Here is a 24,485-nt window from a genome sequence, read left to right on the forward strand (position 1 = left end):
GTCCAAGAGCACCCCACTCAGTCCCGGGTGAACCAGGATGATGGGTCACCTTACTTTCTGCTGTTGTCAATTGGTTCTGTTCATAGATGGGCTCTCTGCCTCATTTGTCCTGTGCACAGTGTGACTTGCATACTGCAGGGGATGAATTCTTCAGAGATCAGCAAGTCTGTTCCGTAAAGAGTCTTGTGTACACTTCTCCTGTCACTTTTCCTTATTCAACAAACTGTTTTGGCATATAGCTTGCACTGATGCCGTTTGGCCTTTCTAAGTCAATTACTGATGTTAAATAACCAGCTGCTAGGATACTCAACCCCCCAAATCTCACCAGCTTATCCCACATGTTGGCAAACTTTTTCTATAAAGGACAAGATAGTTAATATTTTAGGCTTGCAGGCCATACAGTCTCTGTGGGTCAACTCCGCCATCATATTGCGAAAGTAGCCACAGAAAATACGTAAATGAATGGACATTGGCTAGATTGGTTGACCCTGGCTTTATTATATGTTTATTTCTTGTTCACATCTGTCTAATGAAGGTCAGGTGGCTCTCCTGGGTATTTCTCCTCCAAGCAGTGACTCAGGGCTCCCCCAGCTGGATGGAGAATGAGGAACATGGAAGACTGGGAATGGTCTATATCCATATCTATCTATCTATTGCTTATATAAGTCACTATATACATCTATTTATATATCTGTATAAAATTTTGCTTTTCAGTGCAAATCATATGTACATGATTTTCATTGGACTAAAAGCAAAATTTTTAAATTCTGAAACTCAAGAGAGCCTGTGAATGCATCTTTTGACCCTAGGGGGTCCATGAACCTCAGGTAGGAAATGCTGCTATGAGAAAATTAGTTCAGACCCTAGTGTGTAGGAAGTGTTATGTAGTTGCTATTTGTTATTTTTATCAGAGATTTATCAGCCTGAATAATTTACACTAAGTTGTATATGGGGTTTAACTTTTCTTTGGGTTATTTTTTATTGCACAATTAATACATGTCCATTAGATTGGGTTGGCTCAAAAGTTCGTTAGGGTTTTTCCGTAAGATCTTATGGAAAACAGAATAGAAAAATTAGAAAATCTGTTTTTTCATATAAAAGAAAATTTCAAATTTCTCTTTGTTCCATCATGCAGAGATAATGACTTATTACATTGTATAATGATTTACATTTAAAAACAGGAGCTGGTTAACTTAAATGAATCCCTAATTGGAAAAGTGTTTTGTGGAAAAGAGTGTGGGGCTGGATACCTTTTGCTATTCTTACTGAGTTGGGGCTAGGCTGGTTTTGCTCTCCCAGGCCCTTGGGCCCCAGGAAACCCCTGGAAATAGAGTTGTCGTTAGGGGAAGGAGAATGGATTACTCTAACAAAGTGCAAATTAGGAGCCTGTTAGTGGACGTGGCCTCCTTTAGCAGATCAGCAAGCGGACTTCTAAGGTATCCATTGTTCTTGATTGGTTTTGGATAGAGCAAATGTGTGTATAAACAGGAGTCCCTAACTTGCTGACTGCTAGTAGCTACTCTGAGCCGAAGCGTTGATGTTGTTTGGCTGTCAGCAGTGTGGGAGGGGAGAAGTAGGGGACAGAGGTATTAGGGTGGCCCCTAATACTAGTTAAGAGCTGGATCTCAGCTGGTTTTCAGCATCTGAAGAAGTGCTCCTTGCCAACAATGACCACGCCAAGGCCTTTAGACAGTAGGACAAGGGAAAATGAAAATGAGATCTTGCAGTGGACAGGAGAGGAACTTGCATTGTCCATCTCTTCCTATCCCCCAGCCTGGGCTAATTCAATCAGAATTTATGAAACTGAGTTGACTTTAAAAATGGCAGTGACAAAAGCAGCTGGGGTGGTGTCATTGCGTTACATGTGTTGACATTAATGTTTCACACTGGGATCCTACTCTGGGGTGGGGAAGAAGGGCTTTAAGGGAAGAAAAGTCAAAAACAATAAAACGGACAGACTCTTCCTAGATCAGAAGTCAGTTAATTAAATTGCCCTCCTATATATGTGTTTTACTTAAAATGTTTAATATGTCAGGTGGATGTGGGAAAGGAGTCATTTTAACCAAGAGCTGCAGAGCAAATAGAATCCAGTTAGGATTTTGCTATTTGGGAGATGGACCACGGGGTAGACGTTGGAGGATCTTGTACCAGAAGCTGGGCTGCCTCAGTCAGTGTGGCCCAGAGAGCTCCCAGAGACTGCCGTGGCTTCTCTTGGCTCTGCATAAAGGGAAAGGTTAGCTGCTTTTTTAGGAGGCATGCCCTAGATTCGTTGCTCTTTCCTGTATGAGGGCCTTTCAAAAAAGAGTCTCAGTGGTTTTAGTATACATTCTTGATGAGATCTCCACAATACACCCTAAGTGACCAGACCGTTATGAAAAGATATCATTAGTTTGAAAACTCACATACTCTTAATGTGATATTGCCTTAATGGTCTTGAGAGGAGGTAGTGGGGGTGAGGGGAAGAAATGAGCGTTTTTGCACACTCAGTTTGGTGCCCCTAGTAGCCATTATCTCATTTATTCCTTATAAGCAACGTATCTTTATAATATATAAGCTAAGGATCAGAGACAGGTAGTTATTTACCCAAGGTCATACAGTTTGGTAAGGGGCAGAGCTAAAATAGGGCAAGTAATAAAATAAGATGCCTGTGCTCTTTGTAACCAGGCCTGACAACGTGGCTATAAATTATCCTAGTTATTTATTGGTTGCTTGAGTCATAGAAGACCGACTGTGTGTTGTTTCTTTTCATTCTGTTGTATTAGCAAACATTTTCATTGTCTAGATTGTCCTCGTGTATGGAAGTGTAACATATGCAGCCTGTTTAATTTTGTATTTGTAAATGTGACTTGATTTCCTTTTTGGCAACAGCTACTGTCTAGAGAAAAGAAAAGATTTTTCTCTGTGTCTATTTAAAGTGACAGAAATATTGGAGTAAGTAATAAAGATGGAAAGCATTAATTACATACTTCTAAGAATTTAAAGGTCAGACAAGCTAAATATGTATGTTTTGCTCACTGGAATGTCTGTCTGTTGAGATTGTGCCAGGATAACTTTGTTCCTACAATAAAAGCACATATTTTAGATAGCCATCAACTTACTTTGGTATCCAAAAATTATACCAGATTGTTGCTTTGGTTGCTATATATCTTAAAAGTTTGGGACTCACATTTCTGATGTTAATGTGATTTGTTTCATGATCCACCCCCTTTGGCCATGTTTAGTTACTATGTCTCATTTTGCTTTCCTCTGTTCTCCCCTCAGCTTGTGTTGGAGTCTGTCAGCTGCTGCTATGTACCTGTCAGGCTAGTGACTTGTAATGTTTATTAATACAGCGTCAGTCTTGCTGTTGAAAAAACCGTGATGCTTCTCAGAAGGGTGCGATAGAACGAAGCTTTTGATTTCCAGATCCTGTCTGCACTGTGTGGTGAATACATTCTCAGATGTTATGCAGTTCACTGACCTGACAGTTGTGGAACCCCGCCTGGGACCCCATTTCAGCAGGACATATTTGAACAGAAACAGTTTGCAAAACTTTACACACTTAAACTCCTGCCAAGGCAAACTGTTAGCCACTTGAGTTTGTTATAAATACCCAGTGGCGGTGGTTGGAGGTAGCCCACGGTGTGTTTTATATTCTGAACTGAATGTGAGTGTCTTTGCGGTTATATAGAGTAGTAAATAATTGAGTTTGATTAGGGAGAGGGACCTCATTATCCCCCACCTGTGCCCAGCTGGAAGGGGAGGGTCGAAATGAAGCCATTAGCTGTCTCTCTTACTGGCATCTCAAAGAGCTCAAATACATCTGTGTCTTATTTTCTTTTCTGGCACAATCAGTCGAGCAAGCTAAGCAGGCATGACCGGATTTGGCAAGTCCCAAGGACTCTGGCAAAGATAGACAAGGAGAAGGCGGAGGGCAGTCATTTTGGCTTCTCACTGCCCATTAGTCTAGTGAGTTATGTTTTTGGAAAATGTCTCTTTTGAAAAAGAGTACTTTGTCCAATGTCAAATATCACATACTCACACAATACGCTTTGATCTTTTAAAAAAAAAATTTTGTCAGCGCAAGGGGAAACAAAATGTGGCATTCCCACTAGTGTAAACTCTCTTTATGGATAAAGAAATACCCGAAGGACTTCCTTTAAAGCAGGCATGCTGCAGTTATTATAAGGCTTTCTCTTGCTCATATATTTTCATTTTCTACCTTGAAATGCTCAAAAATGAACATGCATGGAATTGGGACCAGAACAGGCTGGGAACCAAAGGAGTACGTCTTCATCACAGTTATGAACTGGTCAGGACTGGAGGAGGGAGTGCTACTCTTGGCAGCCTTTTCCCACTTTCACAAACTGATACTGTGGCTCAGGAAACCAGGACGTTTTCCAAGGGCTTTTAAAAAGCAGTCTTGTAGGTCATATGGTTAGTCTAAGAGCTGGGACGTTTATAATCAAACTGAATTTGTTACAGTGGGAGTTGACCTTTTCCATAGATTGGGCAGTGGTTCCAATCTGGAAGATACGCTCTCTGGAAGTCTCTTCTTCCCCTTAGTCCCCCCAAACTCCCTTGGCCATAGGGAGGTTTAAAACACAGGCTTTGGTGTCTGGCTGACCTGGGTTCAAGTTCTGGTTCCTCCACTTCTTAGCTGCGTAATTCCAGGTATGTGTCTCAACCTTGCCAAACCTCAATTTCCTCCATTATAGAATGGGACTGATGATAACACCTACCTTTTCTGGGAGGATTAAATGAACAAAGTAAGTGCTCAGTAAATGTTGACTGAAGTCATTTTCTCATCATAATATATCACTTCTTCGTATGAAGAAAAGCTGATAGTTATTATATTATCTATTGCTTATTAAACATTTATTTTATGACAGGTATTATGTTAATTATTTTAGAAGTATTTAGCCCCGACAGCAATCTTATAGTCTAAGAATTAGCCTCATTTTGTAGATGAGAAAACTAGAAGTTAGAGAGATTATATCATTTACCCAAGGAAGGCAGAGCTGGGACTCCAAAGCAGGCTCTATTCTAGAACTTGCTGTGCTCTGCTGCCTTCTGGTGTTGCCACCATTTTTTCAGTATGATACAGAGCTAAATGACAGCTATGTTTTGAGGCCTCCCCACTAAGAAGCTTCTCTGATCCCCCTCACCCCTACCGGCTGGGTTCAGTGCCCCTATGTTTTGGCAGCACTCTGAGCTTGCCTTCATCTTTGTGCTTATCATGCAGAGCTGTAATTCTTTGTTTGCTTCTTTGTCTTTCTCTCCCACTGGACTGTGCTACTTGGATTAAGGACCGTATTGTTGATTTCTGAATCCAAAATAGGATCTTTAATAGATGAGTGACCTCAGGTAAATTCCCTAATATTTCCAGCCTCAGTTTTTGCAAAATGGATATAACTTATTAGTGCCTATTTTAGGGTAGAATGAGTTAATGCAGATTTAAAAGGCTTAACACAGCACTTGGCACATACTAAGTGCTCAGTAGGTAGTAGATGCTACTATTATTGTTGTAATTGTTGAATAATAACATCTTGTACTCTGCAGAAGCAGACACTTAATAAATCTCACTGGATTTCTCTGCATTATCACCATGATTTTTTTTTTTTTTTTTGCGGTACGCGGGCCTCTCACTGTTGTGGCCTGTCCCGCTGCGGAGCACAGGCTCCGGACGCGCAGGCTCAGCGGCCATGGCTCATGGGCCCAGCTGCTCTGCAGCATGTGGGATCCTCCCAGACCGGGGCACGAACCCGTGTCCCCTGCATCGGCAGGCGGAGTCTCAACCACTGTGCCACCAGGGAAGCCCACCATGATTTTTGACTTCCACCATCCCCACCCAAAGCTGAGTTAAGCCGAGGTGGAACGTACCTACTTCTCTGGTTTACTCTCTCAAAAAGGAAAACCTTAAAACCGGAGCCCAGGGTGCCCTGCTTTGAGCTTCAGGGGGGTTTTGATGCCTGGGCCAGGGGCTGCTTACTGATAGTGTCCCAGTGCTGCCACCATGCCCAGCCAATTGCACATTTTCATGGCCCTGTGTTATCAATTATGAGCAATGAAGGTTGAGATCCATTCCCCCAAATAAGCAGTATTTCCTGGGGGTTTGGGGGAAATGGGCTGAATGGGGCCTCTTCTCTTGGGGTGATGACTTGGGACAGGGGCACACGAGAGAAGGAACATCGTAAACCCCTTTTACTGTTTGCCAGCCTTAGTTCCAGGTGCTTGGCATTCATTGTCTATTTTATCCTCCTGGCAATTCTGTAGGGACATGGCCTCCTCATTTCGTGGACACAGCTGAGGTTCCCACATGTTAAGACAACATTTTGGTTAGTCATGGAGCCAGGATTTGAACCGAAAGGTATTTAACTCCCAACCCATGTGTCTTCCTCTCCAATATGTTGCCTTCCAACTTGGGTTCTGATTCCAGCTCTGCCCCTATAAATAGAATCTAAGCTGCTCAGATAAAGACCTGTGCCCCTACTTCTCTCTTTGTCCACCGCCACCTCTAGTTCAGTGCTTAGTGCCGAAATGCTCATTGTGTTAGGTTAATGCTGGTACAAAAACTTCCCTCTGGTAACTGAGTGGCTTTGCACTGGGACAGAGCTGAATTCCTCAAGTGAGTAATCTCTTTTTAAAATACCCATACGTTTTTCAGTGTTTACGAGACTTGACAGGACCTAACTTGGAACTGACTGAAGCACTCCTGCCAGCATTCAGTCAGCTCCCTGAGGTGGCGCTTCATCCTGGACCCAGCACGGGCAACCCAAGGAGCTGCGGAAGGGCAGCTGCTTCTTCCAGTGCCCCTAGAATGCCCTGCACTGGCAGAAAAGAAGCTGTCTGTCCACGAGGGGAGCTGGGGGAGGAGCAGTTTCCTAGCTGAGAGTGGGTCTGCAGCCCACCGGTCTGTCCATCCATCTGCCTGTCTGTCCAAGGGCTGGTCATCCCCGGCGCAGGTCACAACCCAGAGACTGAAATGCAGTGCCGTAAAGAAGGGAAGCAGGGCTAGCACCCTCCCCGCCTGCTGCCCCGGGTCCCCCAAGATCATCGTCTCCTCAGTCTCAGACCCAGTGCCTTACAGGATGTATTTCCGTAGACATTGTAGAAAGCCCATAAAAAATCCTGGATATGAAGAAATGAGGCATAAAACCCAGACTCTTTGGAAGTCAAGCTGAAAATTGTGGTAGCAGGTCTCCATAGCCATTTATTAAATGGGAGCACAACTTAACAGTTGCACCTACATGGATTCTGAGAACCACTTAGATCCTGTACTCTTGTGTTTTAGAAACATTAAGTGCTGTAGACTTGGGACAAGATCCAAGGTTGGCGTTCGTCTGGAGGGAGAGGAGTGAGTGGAGTGCGAGGCTGACCTGAGGAAACTTTCATTAAGTCTGGCTGAGGGCGCAGGACGTGGGTCACAACCTCTTTCTCCTTTAAATGTGCACGTTTTCACCGAAACGGAGCCCCAGTGTGAGATCCCGCACACCCGCGAAGGCACATTCCGAGTGCCGAGCATGCCCCTTCCCTTCACTGTTGTTTTCATTTTCCTCTCATGAACCTTGCTACCCTGGCTTCAGCACAGAGGCTGTAAAGGAAGATGGAGAGCCGAGTTACCTCAGAATGATCACTATCGTTAACATTCACGGGTGGTTCACTTATCATTCCTGACTGCACAGACATGGCAGCCGCTCGGAAGCGTCCGCAGGTGTAGCATGGTGATACATATTACATTGTGCCACAATGGATTTATGTATTCTGTAACAAAAGAAAAGTGTAATGAAAAAATACAGAAGGTAATCCTTTATTCCTCCACCACACAGTTTATCAGTAATGCCTGTGGATGGTAAGTGCCAGGGATTTCCTCCACATGCTTTAACCTTGTCACCCAGGTATGTTTGGGTAAAATGACAGAAAAATACAGACTAGGGATTTTCCTCTGTTCAAAAATCTTTTCAAAGGACACTTTTAATTATGGAAGTTAGTCCAAGCACAAGGCTTCCTTTTGAGCTTTTAGTCTGCCTTCGCTGAAAAGATAAATGTATTGGTTGGAAATAACACTATCAGCCAGCAGCAGATTAGGAGAGAATGTAAGCAGTTTACAAGCAGACTCAAATCTAAAATAGTTCAGGTGGAACCCGGACAGATGGAAGTTTGGGAGATCTAGCCCAATACTAGCTTGCGAGTACCCAAGAACTGGTGTTCCTTTTAGGTCCTACTCATCCATCGCCCAGCATATTGTCACAGATGGAGCGCATACTGACTTCCGAGGAGAAAGCAGGGGAAGGCAAGTCTGTACGCGAATGATTGGCATTTGTTCCAAACACACACTGGCCTAGTGCCAGAGCAAATACCCGCAAGTTTATAAATGCACAAGGCACTTTACATTTCAGAACTCTTGCCAGAGCATCACTTACTACCTCGCTCCCTAAATATAGTTTTAAAAAAAAGAGCTATTTCTTATTTTGCTTTGATCAGTAAAATAAACTTTTAAAGATTGTTCTGGGATGGGGTCCAGCTTCTGAGGTAAAGAACGGCCGGGGCTCAGGCATGATTCAGTAACAGAGTGTTCAGTAAAATTAGCTTGACAGTTCTCAGGCCTGCTGTTCGAGAGCAAAACTTGACCAAGTTAAAATGGATGATCGTGCTGGCTAGACCAGCATCGGCTTTTGCCTTTTAACAAATGGAACGTCAAGGATTGAACAGCAAGCCTTATGGAGAGGAGGGGGTGTGGAGATGTCTTTGTATTAGAGAAGCAAATTGGGTCCTTGGTTTTGAGATCAGCCCCCAGCCCCCTTGGAAAGCCAACCACCTGGTTGGGTCCAAACTGGGTTTAAGACCCCTTCCCAGCCTGTCCTACCATCGGGAAGCTTTTCCATGGCTTAGCTTGGGGCTTGGCTTTTCTTTCAGTTTTCTTGTCAGTATGAAGCTCTGCTGTGTTTTTTGGCTGTGTTCCGCTTTGAGATTCTTATGGGGAAATGGGAATGCAACCAAACTCCTTGTGGCAATTCCCATGTTCCATAGTTGGAAACTTGGGTCCCATTTGTTACATGAGCTGCTTGGAATTGGCCTGTTTTGTTTCAGTGCCCAAGCGTAGTGAGTAGTATTTGTGATACCTCCTATTGCAGTTAACGGTCGTAGTGAAGTTATCCCTCACCCAGGGATGGGCTTCTTTTTTAAGGCTACTTGTTCCTTACCAGTTTTTTTCTTATCTAGATGACCCCCCCCACCCCAAGTGTGATTGGCTAGAAGCTTATAAGTAGTGTTACTATTTTGTCGTAATTATTTACGCTTCAGCTAATATTTTGCTTGACCTTCTAAGACTAAGTAGATTAAAACATTACTACTGAAGTGTACACAGACTGTGTATTTTTTTTAATGCTTGTTTATTAATTTATTTATTTGCTTGCCAGTTAGGGAGAGTCTTTGTTTTCCTTATTCTAAATTGCTTTGGGCTATCATATCCACCCCCCATTTTCCCTCCAGGGCTCCATGAGCTTTAATATAATGGTAGTATCTGCCTGCAGTGACATCTACTGACACAAGCCAAGTTTATCGTTTGTTAGTCCTTGCTGCAGGATTTCGCTTGGGAACCAACACTAGGAAGCCATGGTACTAGTGACCCACACAGACCAATTGGATTCAATTTAAGATAAATAGAAACATCTTCCCTAATTCTGCCCTCTCTTTCACTTGGAACCGTTCATATTAGAATGCTTTTCTCGAGCCTGCTCTCTCTCTCTCTCTCTCTCTTTCGCGTTAGAAGTTTGTTTATTTAACCCTTTTTAAAATAACTGACACTTGATTGTACACTTACTCAAACTGAAACTCAGTGAGGACTGTGTTAACATCCCTTTGGTTGAATATTGGTCTTGATTTAATGTTTGTCTTTTCCTACAGAAATGCTGCTCATGGATTCTCCCTTATTCAGGTGGACAACACAAAGGTCACCATGAAAGAAATCTTGCTAAAGGCAGTGAAGCGAAGAAAAGGATCCCAGAAAATTTCAGGTGGGACAGTTAAATCATACTCTGGCAACAGAAGCTTAACCCTTAGTTAAAAGTGCTGGGTGTGGGTGTGGGTGTGGGTGTGGGTATGGGTGGGTGTTTGATGGCTGGCTGGATTGGTTCAGATGTCATTGCTGGGTTCAATAGCAAGTGTACAGCAGAAGAGTGATTTTAAGCTGCCCCTGGGCCCAAGGAAGGGATTGGGTCAGACATATGTGAGAAGAATGTGTCCATGTCACTTATGGAAGCTTCATCATTAATTTGCAATAGATTAAGGCAAAGCTACTTGAGCTAACTGTTAGTTGGCGTAAGGCTGTCTGGAAAACTGATTTAACCCTAAATTTGAAGCACTGCTTTTAATTTCATGTTTTCATGTAGTTTTCCATGGGGGAAATTTCTGGTTGCTAGTGTTTGGGGTATAGAATAATAGAAAACATTTTCTCATTTTTAGCAAAATGAGGGCAACTGTAAAAAAAAATTTTTTTTAAGATAAATCACTTGACACAAGTAGCTGTTAATCGCTAATTCCTCATTACTCAGTTTATACAGAAAATAAGCTTGTGGTATTAGCTGTAATATTTAAAGGATATGAGAAAAGAAAATATTCCCAATATTGAGAAATAATTATCTTGAGAAACAGCTCAAAGATTTATCACACCGTAGACAACTTTAGTATAAATCAACCTATCTATGACATGTCAGATATCTTAGCTTTGTAAGCAAATGAGACTTCTTAAACACCTTTGGTTTTATGTTTCGGAAAGGGAAAAAAAGCATGGCTCGGGTTGAGGAAAATAGTTCTGTGTTCCTTTTAAGGGGAGGAATATAATCTGTTCCAGATTTAATTAGCTATCTTCAGATGAAAGCTGAAGTTTTAATAAAAGTTAGAAGAGATAACACAGTGAAGGACACGGATGAGCTGTCTCAAGGCCATATTCCAAGGGAACGATAAGAGCTGTAAAAAATGGCAGAGGAGAGCAATTGAATGGAGCAATGAAAATCTGATTCTCATAAAAAAGAGAGAGAGAGAGAGATGCTGGTAGGGGCGGTTGTAGATGAGACCTGCTAGCGTCTGCAAGCAATTTGGATGCTTGCCAGGAGTCATTGTTCACCCTCGGCTGTGGCGGCTCCGTCCAGATGTGCCAACTGCACGTTTCGGCTTTTGCCAGCTGACTGCACCGTTTGATAACCAGCTCTCTGGATGCCCATCACTGGCCGCAGAGATAGAATTAAATGATGATGATCTTCCCACAAGTTGGGAGAGGAAACAATGCATATAAATCTTGATTTCATCTCAGCATGAGAAGTCTTTATCCATCATCACTCATAATGAACAAGTCGTTAGCTGGGATGAATGGTGTTCTGGTTTTTCCAAACACCTCTTTTGTTCATTTTTTGGGTGACTTTTATCCATTGCATGGGGGTCAAACCTCTTTGCATTTAAGGGATGATTGAAGAGGCATAGCCTCTACTTTCCCAGGGGAAAGTAGAAATTTAGGGTTCTAGGTGCCAATCTAATAGCATTTAAACAGTTTCAGATATTTAAAGGTGTTAAATAAGCATTCTTCTACCTTTAAGGATCCTGGTTTTTTCGTCGTTTTTGTCCCTAAATTTTTTATATAATAGTGTATTTTGTGACATATTTATTATATTCTGAGATAGCTTTATTCTGAATTGCCCAAGAGGAGGTAGGACTTTTTTAACCTTCTTAATAGGAATTCTGCTGTCGCACGTTTTTTAGATCATGAAAGCTCTGTGAACACACTGGGATACAGCTGAACCAGTGTCTTTCCCTCCGTCTCCAGCCATCCCTGTCCAATTGCCCACCTATTTATCTGTGTCCATCTCCAGCAACCATGTTTATCATACACACATTTATTTATGTTCACCTTTGTGTACACATCCCTGCCATTTCCATCAGAGTCTTTGCCATATCATTGGCAAAGAGTTAGGACTCGTTGTCTGAAAAACAGTCATCTGCATTATTTATTCCTTTTCATACTAGAGAAGTCAATTGAGATTGATGCATTTACATAAATTACTGTCCATTTTCTTGATCCAAAAAGCTTTTTAAAATAAGAAGCTCTTTCTATTGCTTTGTTAAGTCTGGTCTCATGAAATAGAGGGATTATCTCCAGTTTGGAAAAGATGTTTATTTAAGGTTAACTTGGTAAAGGCAGGGTATATTTTGTGTTTTGGAACTTTGTATTGTGGAGTGGACTTGTTTTGGAGGGTGATTAATGAAGGGGAAAATCGTCCTGTCATAGAAAGAAACACAAGTACATTTACTCAAAAAAAAAAGAAAAAAGTCTGTTAGTGCTCACAGTTGGCTGTGAAATACTTATTACTTACCCATTATGACACATGAACTTAGTCATGAACTTGGTGTCAGGAGATGCCAGGTTAGAGACACTCATCCTGCACTTCCTAAGCCTCTACCACAGTGACCCGCTCAGTCTTTGCAAGAAGGTGCCCGCCATGCCCCGGTGTCTGGCTTAGCCCTCTCTTCAAACAGCTTTCACCTGATTGAGTGCAGAACAGCACTTGTCTCTTTGCTACTATTATTTAATTTAAGTGAGAAGGGAGAAATAGCACTTGAGATTAGATAGCATGTGCCATGTGGGGTCAAGAGTTCTCACACTGCTTGTGCCTTAGAGGTTAGTTGTATTAGACCAGGATTTCAGAACTCCTTTCATAGGCTGACAGTGAACTCTAGCTGCTTACTCAACAAACCTTTAACATCTCTCATCTTTTTTTTCCCGAATGACCATACAACTCTCTTTAATAATAATAAATTGAGAACTTAAACTATTTCATTATTAAATCAAGCTGTGGGCTTAATGACTGACCTAGTGTTTAAATACTCTGTTGCCCTTCCCCCGGCATTCCCTCACCAATTTTCATTTGTAGAAAATCAGAAGGTGATAGATATTTGAGCCAAAGAATTCTTCTTTGTTTAGGTAAATAGCTTTGTCAATGGAAACCTCTAGGGTTTTAAAATATTTTTGCTTTTTATGGATAGAATATCATTACAGATACTTGCAACTGATCTAAAATTTTGACTTGCATTATTTGTAATTATTTCATCAAGTCATAACTATTTATGAACACTGCAGGGTTTTTTCTATTAATATTCATGTACTGAACTTACAGTAATCTTTTCATAGTGTGTCCCAGTCAGTTCTCTGCTAAGGCCTTTTTTTTTTTTTTTTTTTTTTTTTGCGGTACTCAGGCCTCTCACTGTTGTGGCCTCTCCCGTTGCGGAGCACAGGCTCCGGACGTGCAGGCTCAGCGGCCATGGCTTACGGGCCCAGCTGCTCCGCGGCATGTGGGATCTTCCCGGACCGGGGCACGAACCCGTGTCCCCTGCATCGGCAGGCAGACTCTCAACCACTGCGCCACCAGGGAAGCCCAAGGCCTATTTTTTTAAGCCCATTTTTAAATGTCTCTTTTAAAAGTCTCTCTCCAGCTTTTCATTTTATTACTGACCTACTTGACATTTGGAATCTACTTGCATTGGCAGAAAGTCCCCATGATTTAAGAAAATTGTAAATGGAGAATCCAGTTTTAGAAGAATTAGCTGAAACTTCTCTACTAATTTTAACAGTTGGGTGGGTATGTTTTTAACATAATGACGAGTAGCCTGTCAGGTCCCTTGATTTAACCAGTAAAATACACTAACCTGTTGTTTAGTGAGTAAAGGCCTTAGTTTGTCAAGTTCTCCTTTTATCAAGTACATCCTCACAATCAGTGATGACCTTCTGAGCTTCTTAGTATTTTGATGTTGTTTAAAATGTTATTACACACCAACCTTTACCAGCCTCCTGAAGCATGATGTTGGGTATGACAGAGGCACTTGAGAAATGGAGGTAGACCTAAATTCAGTTGTAACACTGATGCAGAAGTAGAGGTATCTCTGGGTCTACAAAAGAGAGAAGGCTTCGAAGTAGGATTTTCTAAGCAGAATAGTGATCTGTATGGCTCTATTTCAATATTTGTTGTTATTATAAAATGGAGGAGTTTTTCATTATCATCTGCTGAGAGATTGAACCAGAAGCATATCAACTTTTTCTCACCCCTGTCCATTCTTGCCTTTTGATGTGAAGGACAAATTTTTATTAGTCTGAAGATCCTTTTTGAAAAGTTCTTACAATATTAATAAGACTTACGACATTAATTCCTACTTTTCCTGTACAAAATTTCACCTAGAATTTGAAAGATAAATGTTAGCTTTGTCAAGTGAACTCCCTCTTAACATCTCTGTTTGGAGTTACAGACCACATTATTGATAGCTAATTTACTGTGTTTTCACTAGACACCTAGAATGTCACCAAGGAGATAGTCTAGTCTAGGACTTCTCAAACACTATTCCCTAAAGTACTGCTGGAGCAGAGAGGGGAGTGAACATCCACCACAGGGTGTGTGAGGTTCTGATCTGAGGGACGGCTAATGATGACAGCATTGGATGCTCAAGTTATATCTTAAAAATTCATGTAAGGTGTAAATATTGATCTATAATGTATTTGTAGCTGTGTGTACACTCACTCATGCTCTCACGGGTCAGACCTATGCTGGGTGCAGGGAGACTGTGGTGAAGCAGATCTACAGGACCCTTGCTGAAGAGGAGCTTACATTCTAAAATGAGAGTAAACATGAGGGGCTGAGAGAGAGAAGATGAGATGCAGGGGAGCTCACTGCTTTCTATGGATGGTCAGGGAACACCTCCCAGAGAAATTGACATTGAAATTGTGACCTTCACATTTAAGCTGTGAAGAGTTGGAGAGGGGCAGTGTCTTTCAAAGCCTTGGCTGTTAAAGTCTTACTATTTTAATATAAAAAGAACATTTCAGATTACTTTGAAGTTAATTTACTTAACTTTCTCCCCCCATCCCCCCCCCCCAAAATGTAGTAAAAATGACCCTTGAATTCTTCCCTGTGCTAACTCCACACATTTTCTTATCCATTAGCAAGTCCTCTTATTTTTACCTCCAGAATATGTCCTGAATTCAGTCTTTTCCATCTCCATTGGATGGATCCAGATCACCAAGACCTCACCTGGACTGTTGAAATACACCCTGGCTGCTTTTCCTGCCTCTGCTCTTGGCCCCTCCAGTCTCTTGCCTACAAAGCAGCAGACAAAGAGGTTTTTTAAAATATAAATCGAATTATATCTGGTCCAAACCCTTGAATGACTTCCAGTTGCATTCAGAATAAAATCTAAACTTCTAACCGCTGTGAAATACACCGAGGCCCAAAGAGGGAGTAGGACATACAGAGAATATGAACACAAAGAAAAGAATTGAAAAGAAGTACAGAGTTGATGGCTGCAGTATGACAGGAATACAGACCAGGCCCAGAGCCCAGGAAGCCAGGGTGGGGATTCGGAGCCTATACCCAAAAGAGACCTGCTCGAATGAACCAGCAGCATCAGGGTCTCTGACTCACTCCCTGCAACCTCGTAAGAGAGGCCTTACTTTCACGCCAAATAGACTTAGACAGTTATATACAAATTATTACTTATTAACAATGTTTTAAGGGGATTTATGTGTCAGGGAGAAATTGGTCTTTCCCCAAGATCTATTCCAATGGGGTAAGAGCTGATTTATTGAGTGCCTTTGTGTACTTACAGATAGCATCTCATTTAATCTGCATAACACCCCTAGAAAGGAGATTTTATTGTGCCTGTTTTATAGATGAGACTTTAGAAATGTTAAAAAGTAGGGGCAAATGTGCACCTTAGAATTAAGGAACTATGATAACTATACATGTGATCATACACTTTCTTTCCTCTCTCAGCCTCCCTTTCCTCAGTTCTAGGAGAAGTTAAAGTTACCCAAGTTTCCCCAGTAAGTAAATGACATAATCTTAAATTGGAGCGCAGGCTTTTTTGACCTCAAAGCCATACTCTTTTTATTGTACCGTGTTGCTTATTAGAACCCTAATGGGAGAACAAATTTAAAATTCTGTAAACAGAAATGTTCATTGATGCTAAGATCTAAATGCATCAGGGAAGTGCAGCATTTAAAGGAACCCTGTGGTGAATCTGGATATAAAGCCAGGAATTCTTTTTGTAATTGCACAGTTTGTCTGTATTGGTGTCAGTTTTAATGTTTTATGTCTAGCTTTCTTAAAGCAACATACACCTGTCCTGAGCTGCCCTATGGAAAAGAGAAGCCCATATGTTTTAGATGCAGTAGCATTTTTAACACTCTTCTAACCTGAAATACTCTCCAAAGGCTAAAGTTAGCTAAAGAATCTTCCGGCTGTAAAACTAAACAGAGTCCTGCTTCTTGTGTAATTGTAAAGACAGAAAATCCAGTAACCTTTCTTCTGTGAAAGTAGTTTGCCAGCCAGAGACACAGACATTTGCTTTCCTTATACTGTATCCTCTTTTAAAAAATGAGGAAGGAAAGGTAAATAGGACTGTTTAAATGTTCTTTGGCAAAAAGGCAGGAATTTCTGCAGAAAACTGCTCCTCCTCATGAAAGAATAAATAGTCATGCAGATGCCACTCACACGTGGGGGTTGGATAAGAAGTAAAGACCTGATACTTGGTATCCAGTGACCCAGTAGGACAATGATACAGTAAATGAGGACTGCTAAGATGTTTACAAGTCAGAAGTGACCCAGGCTGGAATCTCCCAGTTACATATTCCTCCTGCCTCCTCGCTCTGCCTCTTTATCTTGTTGTTTCATCTCACCCGAGCCTCCCCCTGGCTGGAGTGATCTGAGGCTCCTGATGGATCTTCTTGAGTATAAAGCAGAGCATGTTAAAGATGGCATTGCAGTCAACTATTTTATCCAGAAAGCTTGGGAGTTGAGAGAATTTATTTCAAGCAAAAGTCTTTTGGAATTACTTCAGAGACCCAGTTATTTTAAAAGGGTATTATGAGCTCCTGCAACTGCCACATGAGAAAACCTTGAAATGTGTCATTGGCCAGAGCTACATTTGACCGGCATTTACTCTTCCTGCTAGTTGCTAATCTTTCAGAAGTTCCTTTTCCATCACAAAATCTATTCATTCACTCCATCTGGGGCAGTCATCAGCATGGATTAGATTAAAGAAAAAGAATGAAAGGAAGAGAAAAGACATAGACTCCCAAGAGGCTCTGTGCTGGTACAGGGGGCACACACATTTTGGAGTCAGAGGACCTTTCCTGGGGTCCACTAGGGACTAATTCTAGAACACCACTAATTTAATAATAGCTCTTCAGGAAAAAAGAAAGAAAGAATACTAAATGTATATATTGATTGTAAATTGTATCCTGCTTTTAGAAATATTTTAAAATGTATTTTAGAATAAGAAAACTGAATGTGTAGTCGTGTACTTGCCTCTGAGCCTTATTACTTGCCTGAGCTGTAACATGGGAGAGGTTGAGAAGATGAATCAAGGGCACCATACAGAAAGCTGTGTGTGCTCGAAAGCTCTGGGTTCTGAGATACCCTGTTTATTAGTTCAGCAGTCATCATCCAATGCTGCCTGCTCCGTGCCAGCCACCATACTAGAAATCAGGTGGAAAACCTGATGAGAAAACAGACTCAGAGGCACTAAAATATGGTACGTGAGCTACTAAAGCAACACAGATAAGAGACTACTTAAAACTACTGGGTGAGGCAGCGGGCTGAGAAAAGATGCTTTGGAGTAAGTAATTTCTTTGACAGCTTTTTTGAAGATTAATTAGAACTTTGCCAGATGGGTAAGTGAGAAAAACATTCCAGGCAGAGGTGTTTTGAGGTATAGCCACAAAACATAGATGTTCCAAATTACTAGAGCAGGGATGGAGCAGAGGATAAGCTGCAGAAGCTAGGCAGGGACAGAACTGATCAGGCCAGGCCTGATAGTGTACTCAGAAATAGAACTACACTGATCTATTGGGGGGGGGGGGCAGTTATGCAGCAGGCACTACATAGGCACTAGGGATTTTGTAGAAGCCAAGAAATGGTCCTTACCCTTGAGTCGCTTACTGTTTAGCTGGGGAGACAAACGAACAGCCATTCACAATACCATGCAAGTGCTGAGTGGAAACAAATATAGGGCCTGGGTGCACATTGTAGGAGGAAAGCCCTAGTCCAGTTTTAGGGAGTCAGGGAGGACTATCCTAAGCAAATGCTCCAGCTGAGACCCAAAGGTGAGTAAAAACTGGCCAGGTGAAGAGGGGTAAGAAAGAGCATTTAGGCGGAAGGAACAAAATGAGAGCTTAGTGCCTTCTGGAAACCGCAAGTGGCTCAGTCTAATAAAGCAGTAGAGTAGGAGGAGATGGCAGGGTGGGGAATGATGAGGCTCGAGTGGTCCTTTGGGACCAGATCATATTTGTTAACTATGCTGAATTTGAACTTTGATGGCAGAGGGGAACCACTGCAAGGAGAGCAATATAGTCAGAATTTCTTTTAGAAAACGTGCTATGTTATAAAAATGGATTAGAGGACGCAAAACAAGAGGCAGAGACACCAGTGAGGAGGCTCTTGAGGACTCTATCCAACGGGTGATGAGCGTGGAGGCAGTGGGTGGTGCTCAGCTCAGCAAGCAGAGGGGTGGACACCAGGGTGAAGTCGGATTTCTTTTATTCGAGCTGAATGCACAGTTTGGGGGAGAATTGAAAAAGCTTGGCGCTGCCACCAGGTCTCCTGGGGTTAATATTAAAACAAGGTGGTGAAGAACAACAACAGCAAGGTGGTGGCAAAAGATAGGCTCTTAGAGAGTTGTGGGGTTTTTTTTCTTTCTTTCCTTCTTTTTTAATAAAATTAAATAGTGGTTGACAACAAAAATTTTGGAGATGTGTGAAATAAAAAATGAAGGTTCCTTCTTCAGTGTGAGCCCTTTGTTTTTTTTTAATTCACTTCACATTCAGGTGTACAAACAGGCTATAAGTTTCATGTGGGCAGGACCCTGTTTTATGTTTTTGGGGTTTTCTTAAATCACTAAACACACAACATCTAGCAGAATGCCTGTCAAATAGAGGACACCCAAAAAGCGTTTGTTAAGTGAACTCATGAAAAATGTATCCATGTCATTTAAAAATGACACCATACAATATGTATGATTTTGCATTTGTTTTTTTTATTCAATACTATGTCATAAGCATTCTTCTATATTAGAGTGACCACTGCATTTTTATCTTTTTGGTTAAATTTATTTAACTTTGCTCTCTATTGGTGGACTTTTAGGTTATTTCCAAATTTTCAGTATTAGAAAAACATGCAGTGAACAATCTTGTGGCAGTATTCATTGCACATTTGTGCTAGGTTTTAAATATGAGATTGTTTGTCAAAGGTCTACTTATTTAAAATGTTGAGAAAAACAAATTGCCTCTCAAAGTTTATACCCACCCTTTGACACTCGAAGAGCATGTGAGAGCGTCTCTTCCCTCCCCCTCCTCCAGCACTGAATGTTATCAATCTTTAACTTGTGCCAAGCTGATGGTTAGCAGTTAATATGTAGTCTTAGTTTCCATTTCTAGGTTTCCAGCATAATTAAGCATTTTAAATGTTTTTATTAGCCACTTAACCCTTCTGAAAGATAGTTCTTAAGTCACTCAGTTGTTTTAGTGGGAGGAAGGATTGAGAGGAAGTCTATTTCAGAAAACTATTTTTGAGAAGTGCCCCGTAGTTTAGATACAGTTCTCCCCACCCCACCTCCCCCTTTGCAGCTCAAGCAGGTGTGTGCGTGCGCGAACACACACACGGGATGTAGAGAAAGGCATGCGTCCAGACCAGGTCGTTTTGCTTGTTGCCTCCTGGCCATTTGTTCACCAGCAAAGCTTGCTTTTTTTTCTGCGTTTAGAGAGAACTAGCTGGTAATTCATGAGACTGCACTTCACCTCATTTGAGACGTTATGTTGTTACCTGCTAGCTTTGTTATCAAAACTACTTTAAAAAACAGATTTTTGGTTAAATATTTTAGTCTGGTACATATATATAGCACTTAGAAAATGCATCATACTGGAAATCAGAAATGTAGACAAAAAAGCCCTCACCCCTTAACAGGTTTATTTTGGGGAGGCACATCTAAGGACACGTCTGGCAGCATTATGAACAGCACTGGCACCAAGGGCAACTGTAGGGGGTTAATGGGGACCCTGCATCATTCCTTGCCATGTGCCTGGTGAGTAAACTCCTAGAAGTTTCTGGGAATGGTGGCGAGTGAGGAAAAGGCTGCAACCAACAATCAGTGTCACAAAGTGGGGATGACTAATTTGCTGAGGAGACCATTGAGACAGATGTTTAATTAGCTGAAGTCACGGTGGATAAATCGGGAGAGGACTGCCTATGCAGAGAGATGCCTTTTTCCTTCACCTCTCATTTAACTGTTGTGGGGTTTTTTTGTCCTTACTGTTTTCTCTTTGAAGACAACATCCTGAGAAATGGGGAGAGTGTGGAAGGGAGGGTAGAGAGAAAGTAACCTGTGGTTACATTTACTGAATAGTTATTATATTCAAGAATTTTTGTATTTAATCTCTACAGAAACCTTGTGAGATGGGCATTATCTCTTTTCTGTGGTCGAGAAAACTGAAGCTGTGTGCATATATGTTATGTGTATGTATACATACCTGTGTGTGTTACTAATGAGTAATGTAGATGAGATATGAACCTAGATCCCTTAATTCTTGAGCCCATATTTTTCTCCTGTACCACAGCTTCCCCACTTAAAATGTAATGCAGATGAGAGAACTTTTTGGAGTAAAGGTAATAGTCTGTATATTGACAGGAGCTGATGTCACAGGTATATGCGTTTGCCAGAACTATCAAGTGGTACTTGTAAGATGTGTGCGTACCATTGTATGTAAACTTTACCAAAATATAAAAAAAGATTCTTAAACAAATGTTGAGTACCAGTTACTGTTATGCACACTGAAGTGTTCAGGGGTGAATGTACTGACACCTGCCCCTTACTCTGAAATACATTTTTTTAAAAAAAGATGGACTGATGGGTAGATACGTGATAAAGCAAATATAGTAAATGTTAATAGTAGTATCTAGGTGGTGGTTACATGGATTTTCAGTGTACATTTCTTTCAACTTTTTTGTGGTTTAGAAATGTTCATAATAAAATAGGAAAGAACTCATTAAAATTACAAATATATAATTTAAATTCTGCTCACATTAATATAAATTTCTGAACTTACAAATATATGTCCTTATGGCATAGAAAACACTAATCTTCATTTTGTACGATGTTTTGTCTTTCATTACTTCATATGTTAAATATCTTTGAGATCACAGTTTCTTCCATTGACCTCTGGTTTTAAGTAGCATGTGGAGTTATGAATATAATAATTGTTACCACTTACTGAATATTCAAAATTTGCTAGGCAATCGGCCAAACACTTTTTAAAAAATTATCTCAACCTTAAAATAACTATTTGAATTGGGTGTTATTTTTGTTTTATAAAGGAGAAAACTAAAGCTCAGAGAAGTTGCAGGACTTGTCCAAGGTCATAAGTAAGCTGGGAGCTGGGACTTAAACCTAAGTCTATACTCCTAAGCACTGTGCTGTACTTCTTCCCATTGGCAAAGGTTACAGGGTCCACAGCTCAGTGGAGGCAAATATGCTTTTCTCCCTAGAGAGATGAGTGTACCTACTTCAGCTGGATGTGGCAGCGTGATTCGATGGAAAGGGCACGGAGACTTTGGAACCAGACCAGCCCAAGTCCCCACCCCAGCTGCACCTTTCACACAAGCTGTGAAGTTAGCAAGTGAAACCTTTCTAACTTCAGTTACTTTTTCTGTCAATAGGGATAATACTACTTACCTTGCAAGGTTGTTTTTTTGACTAAATACATGTAAAACACTCAATCAGTACTGAGTACTCAGTGAGTATCAGCTGCCTTTATCCCTATCGCCACTACCACACTAGACGTACTGTAAAACCTGGCTTTTTAGGATTTATTTCCTTTCCTACCCATATGACTTGGCCTTTGCCTGTACTTTTTGTTTACCAGTGAATTAAGTCTATAGAAAGCTTATACCCTGTGATAGAACCAGTCTTTGAATTTGTTCGGATATGGATCTGCTGGAAGCACCCTTTACATTGAACAAGGAGAAAACTAGATCCAGAGAGTCAACTATAATGATTTTTGACTAACAAAACCCAAACCATCTATGTAGGGGTGGGTTAATGATCACAGGTCTTATTCATCATGTAGCTTATATCAGCAAATTTAATTTACTATGAAAAGATACTAGAGACAAAGTGAACAAACTATAATTGCCTGTAACAAACATGTTTACAAGTGATTTTTACAAGTGTTTGTATTAACAGTGAGTAGCTCACAGAGCCTGTTGCTTCTTTTCAGAAAACATTTAAAAGAGGAAATAGAAGTAAATACCAGTATGATTTTTGAGTGAATGATTACAGACAGAGAGGTTTGGGGTGCTGCCTCCACCCCTTGATTCTCTCCACCAAGAGTCTTGATCTCCCCCAGAGGAAGTAGAAGACCCTCTTTCTTCAGGCAGGCTATTAGTGTGTTCATCCTGTTAGTAGTTGTGAGGAAAACTCTTCCTCTGCCAGGACTGAGTTTAGACACTTGCTGTGAGAAACCATCAGTTGAGAACAGTTACCCCACCACAGAAGGCTTCTCCAAGACCAGCCAGGGACCTGAGACACCTACTCCTTTCTCACTGCTTTCCAAGGCCCGGCAGTGGAGCTGGTCTTTCCACATAAGCAATTTGAAAGGCAGTGTTAAGAATTTCAGTAACTATTTTCCATAATGAGCTTTTCCTTTTTGAGTACGTCACAAATACTGGACTTTCTGCAACAGCTCTAAATGCGTTAAGAAAAAAGAAAAATCATCTTCAGTGAGGGCATTTCTTTTTCTGCCTTACAATGACAGTAATGCCCAGAGACAAAGATGGCTTAAAATCAGAAGCCATTGGAGTGGCAGTGGAGGCAGGGCTGGGGAGGACGTATTGGAGCCTCCTTCGCTCGTTACCTAGCTCCTGATCACGGCAGGCCAGTCGGCAAGATACCAGTTTTTTCAAATACAAAGCCAGTGAGATGTGATTAAAACCCAACTGCTGCAAAAAATACAAGGTGGTCTGTTGCAACTCCTCAGTCTTCCCCAAAACTGTCACCACATAATCATAGAAATACCAAATCATAACCCCCGCCTTCCTCCACCCTTTGTTTGTGGCACACTGCATTTAATAGAACAACGTGAATTACGATGAAGTTAAGACGAAGTGTGATTTAAGCCTGAAAAATCCCGAGGGTCCTGCAGACCTCTTGAGCACAGTGTGTTCAGCACCAGACTCCTCACTCAGTAAATGTTTATGGAATCTCTACTGTGTTGCAGGCAGTGGTGAAGAATGACCAGGCCTGTTCCTAGAGAGCTCTCACCCCAGTGGGGAGATGGCCAATAAAAAGTAAGCAAGCCAACAAGATGCATTTGATAGGGAATCTTACTTCCAGCTTTTAGTCTGTCCTTTATCTGACAAAAAGAACCCAGTTTTGTGAATTGAAGGGAGTTCGTCTCACCCCCAGCACAGGGCATTACCTCAGTCTTCCCACTTCAGCAGGTCGTTTCCATGCACCTCCTAATTGGCTAACAACACCGCTCCCTGGTGCAGGGAGAAGTGGACAGGGCAGCAAGAGCTGGGTGAATTCATGAACACTGAGTGACTCCATCCAGGACCACAATGGAAATTAAGAAACATGGGCCATATCTCAGCCTTGGAAGCTAGAGAGAACACTGTCCCTCAGCCACTCAGCCTAGTGTCAGAGGTGCCATGGGCCTCTCCCCAGTAAGTTCCTAATACGTCGGTCTCGCCAGATGTTGGTGAGTCCCTTACTAAGGCAAAGGATGAGAACCCTCCTTTCCTTTGGGAGACAGCTTAGGATAGGGGTGGCGAGCTTTCATTTGAGTAAAAGGAAAGCCCTTCGTGGAGAAAAATGGGTTCCTTTTGGTTTACCAGCCCTGGACCTGACCAGCACCATAGCTGGCTAACACATTTTGTGGAATGAACTAAGGAGAAGTAGCAAAAGCCAGTCTGCAGCCTACAGCTGCTTCACTCCCTCCAGCCCAGGCCCAAGGCTGCCCACTTTCTATTTGGGAATGGATTTACTGCACTTTGATTATTGGAGGTCAGACTTCCTTAGAGAATCAGATCATTGAATGAAAATGTAAATATCATAAAAATGAAATGCAATGCAGATCAGTCAAAATTAGTGTTGCCTCCCAGGTTCCCTTACTAACATCGGTCTCTAATGAGTGCTTTGGGAGCCAGAGGGGAGTATACCCCAAACAGACATTTAAGTATTGATAATCAAGTAAGGGTGCCCTGTGGGAGGAAGCTACTGCCCACACTGTATTACAGGAAAGAAAGGAAGGAAGGAAGGGAGGGAGGAAGGGAGGGAGGAAACGAGGAAGAAAGACACTTTCTAAAGAGGGGTGGGAGAGGAGAGGAGAGGGAGAGCGAGCACACGTTAAATCCTCACCTTATGTAGCGGCAGTTAATAGATGCTGTCTGATATTTATAATAATATTAAAAACAGCT

The 24,485-nt window shown here is 41.6% G+C and overlaps 1 protein-coding gene across 8 annotated transcripts in view; it reads left to right on the forward strand.

The window, feature by feature from the left end:
* Positions 1–24,485, forward strand: part of MAPKAP1 (MAPK associated protein 1) — a 231,108-nt gene that overhangs the window by 127,217 nt on the left and 79,406 nt on the right. For 6 of the 8 annotated variants that reach the window (XM_027104865.1, XM_027104866.1, XM_027104860.1 and 3 more), the window contains 2 exons: positions 7,809–7,877; positions 9,886–9,995. In XM_027104865.1, the coding sequence (XP_026960666.1) occupies positions 7,809–7,877; positions 9,886–9,995 (179 nt within the window). The remainder of the gene's footprint in view (positions 1–7,808; positions 7,878–9,885; positions 9,996–24,485) is intronic. The other 2 variants (XM_027104862.1, XM_027104867.1) reach the window with 1 other exon arrangement.

Source organism: Aethalodelphis obliquidens, unplaced genomic scaffold (genome assembly GCF_003676395.1).
Source record: "Aethalodelphis obliquidens isolate GAN/ISIS:26980383/991018 unplaced genomic scaffold, ASM367639v1 scaffold7, whole genome shotgun sequence".
Taxonomy (NCBI): domain Eukaryota; kingdom Metazoa; phylum Chordata; class Mammalia; order Artiodactyla; family Delphinidae; genus Aethalodelphis; species Aethalodelphis obliquidens.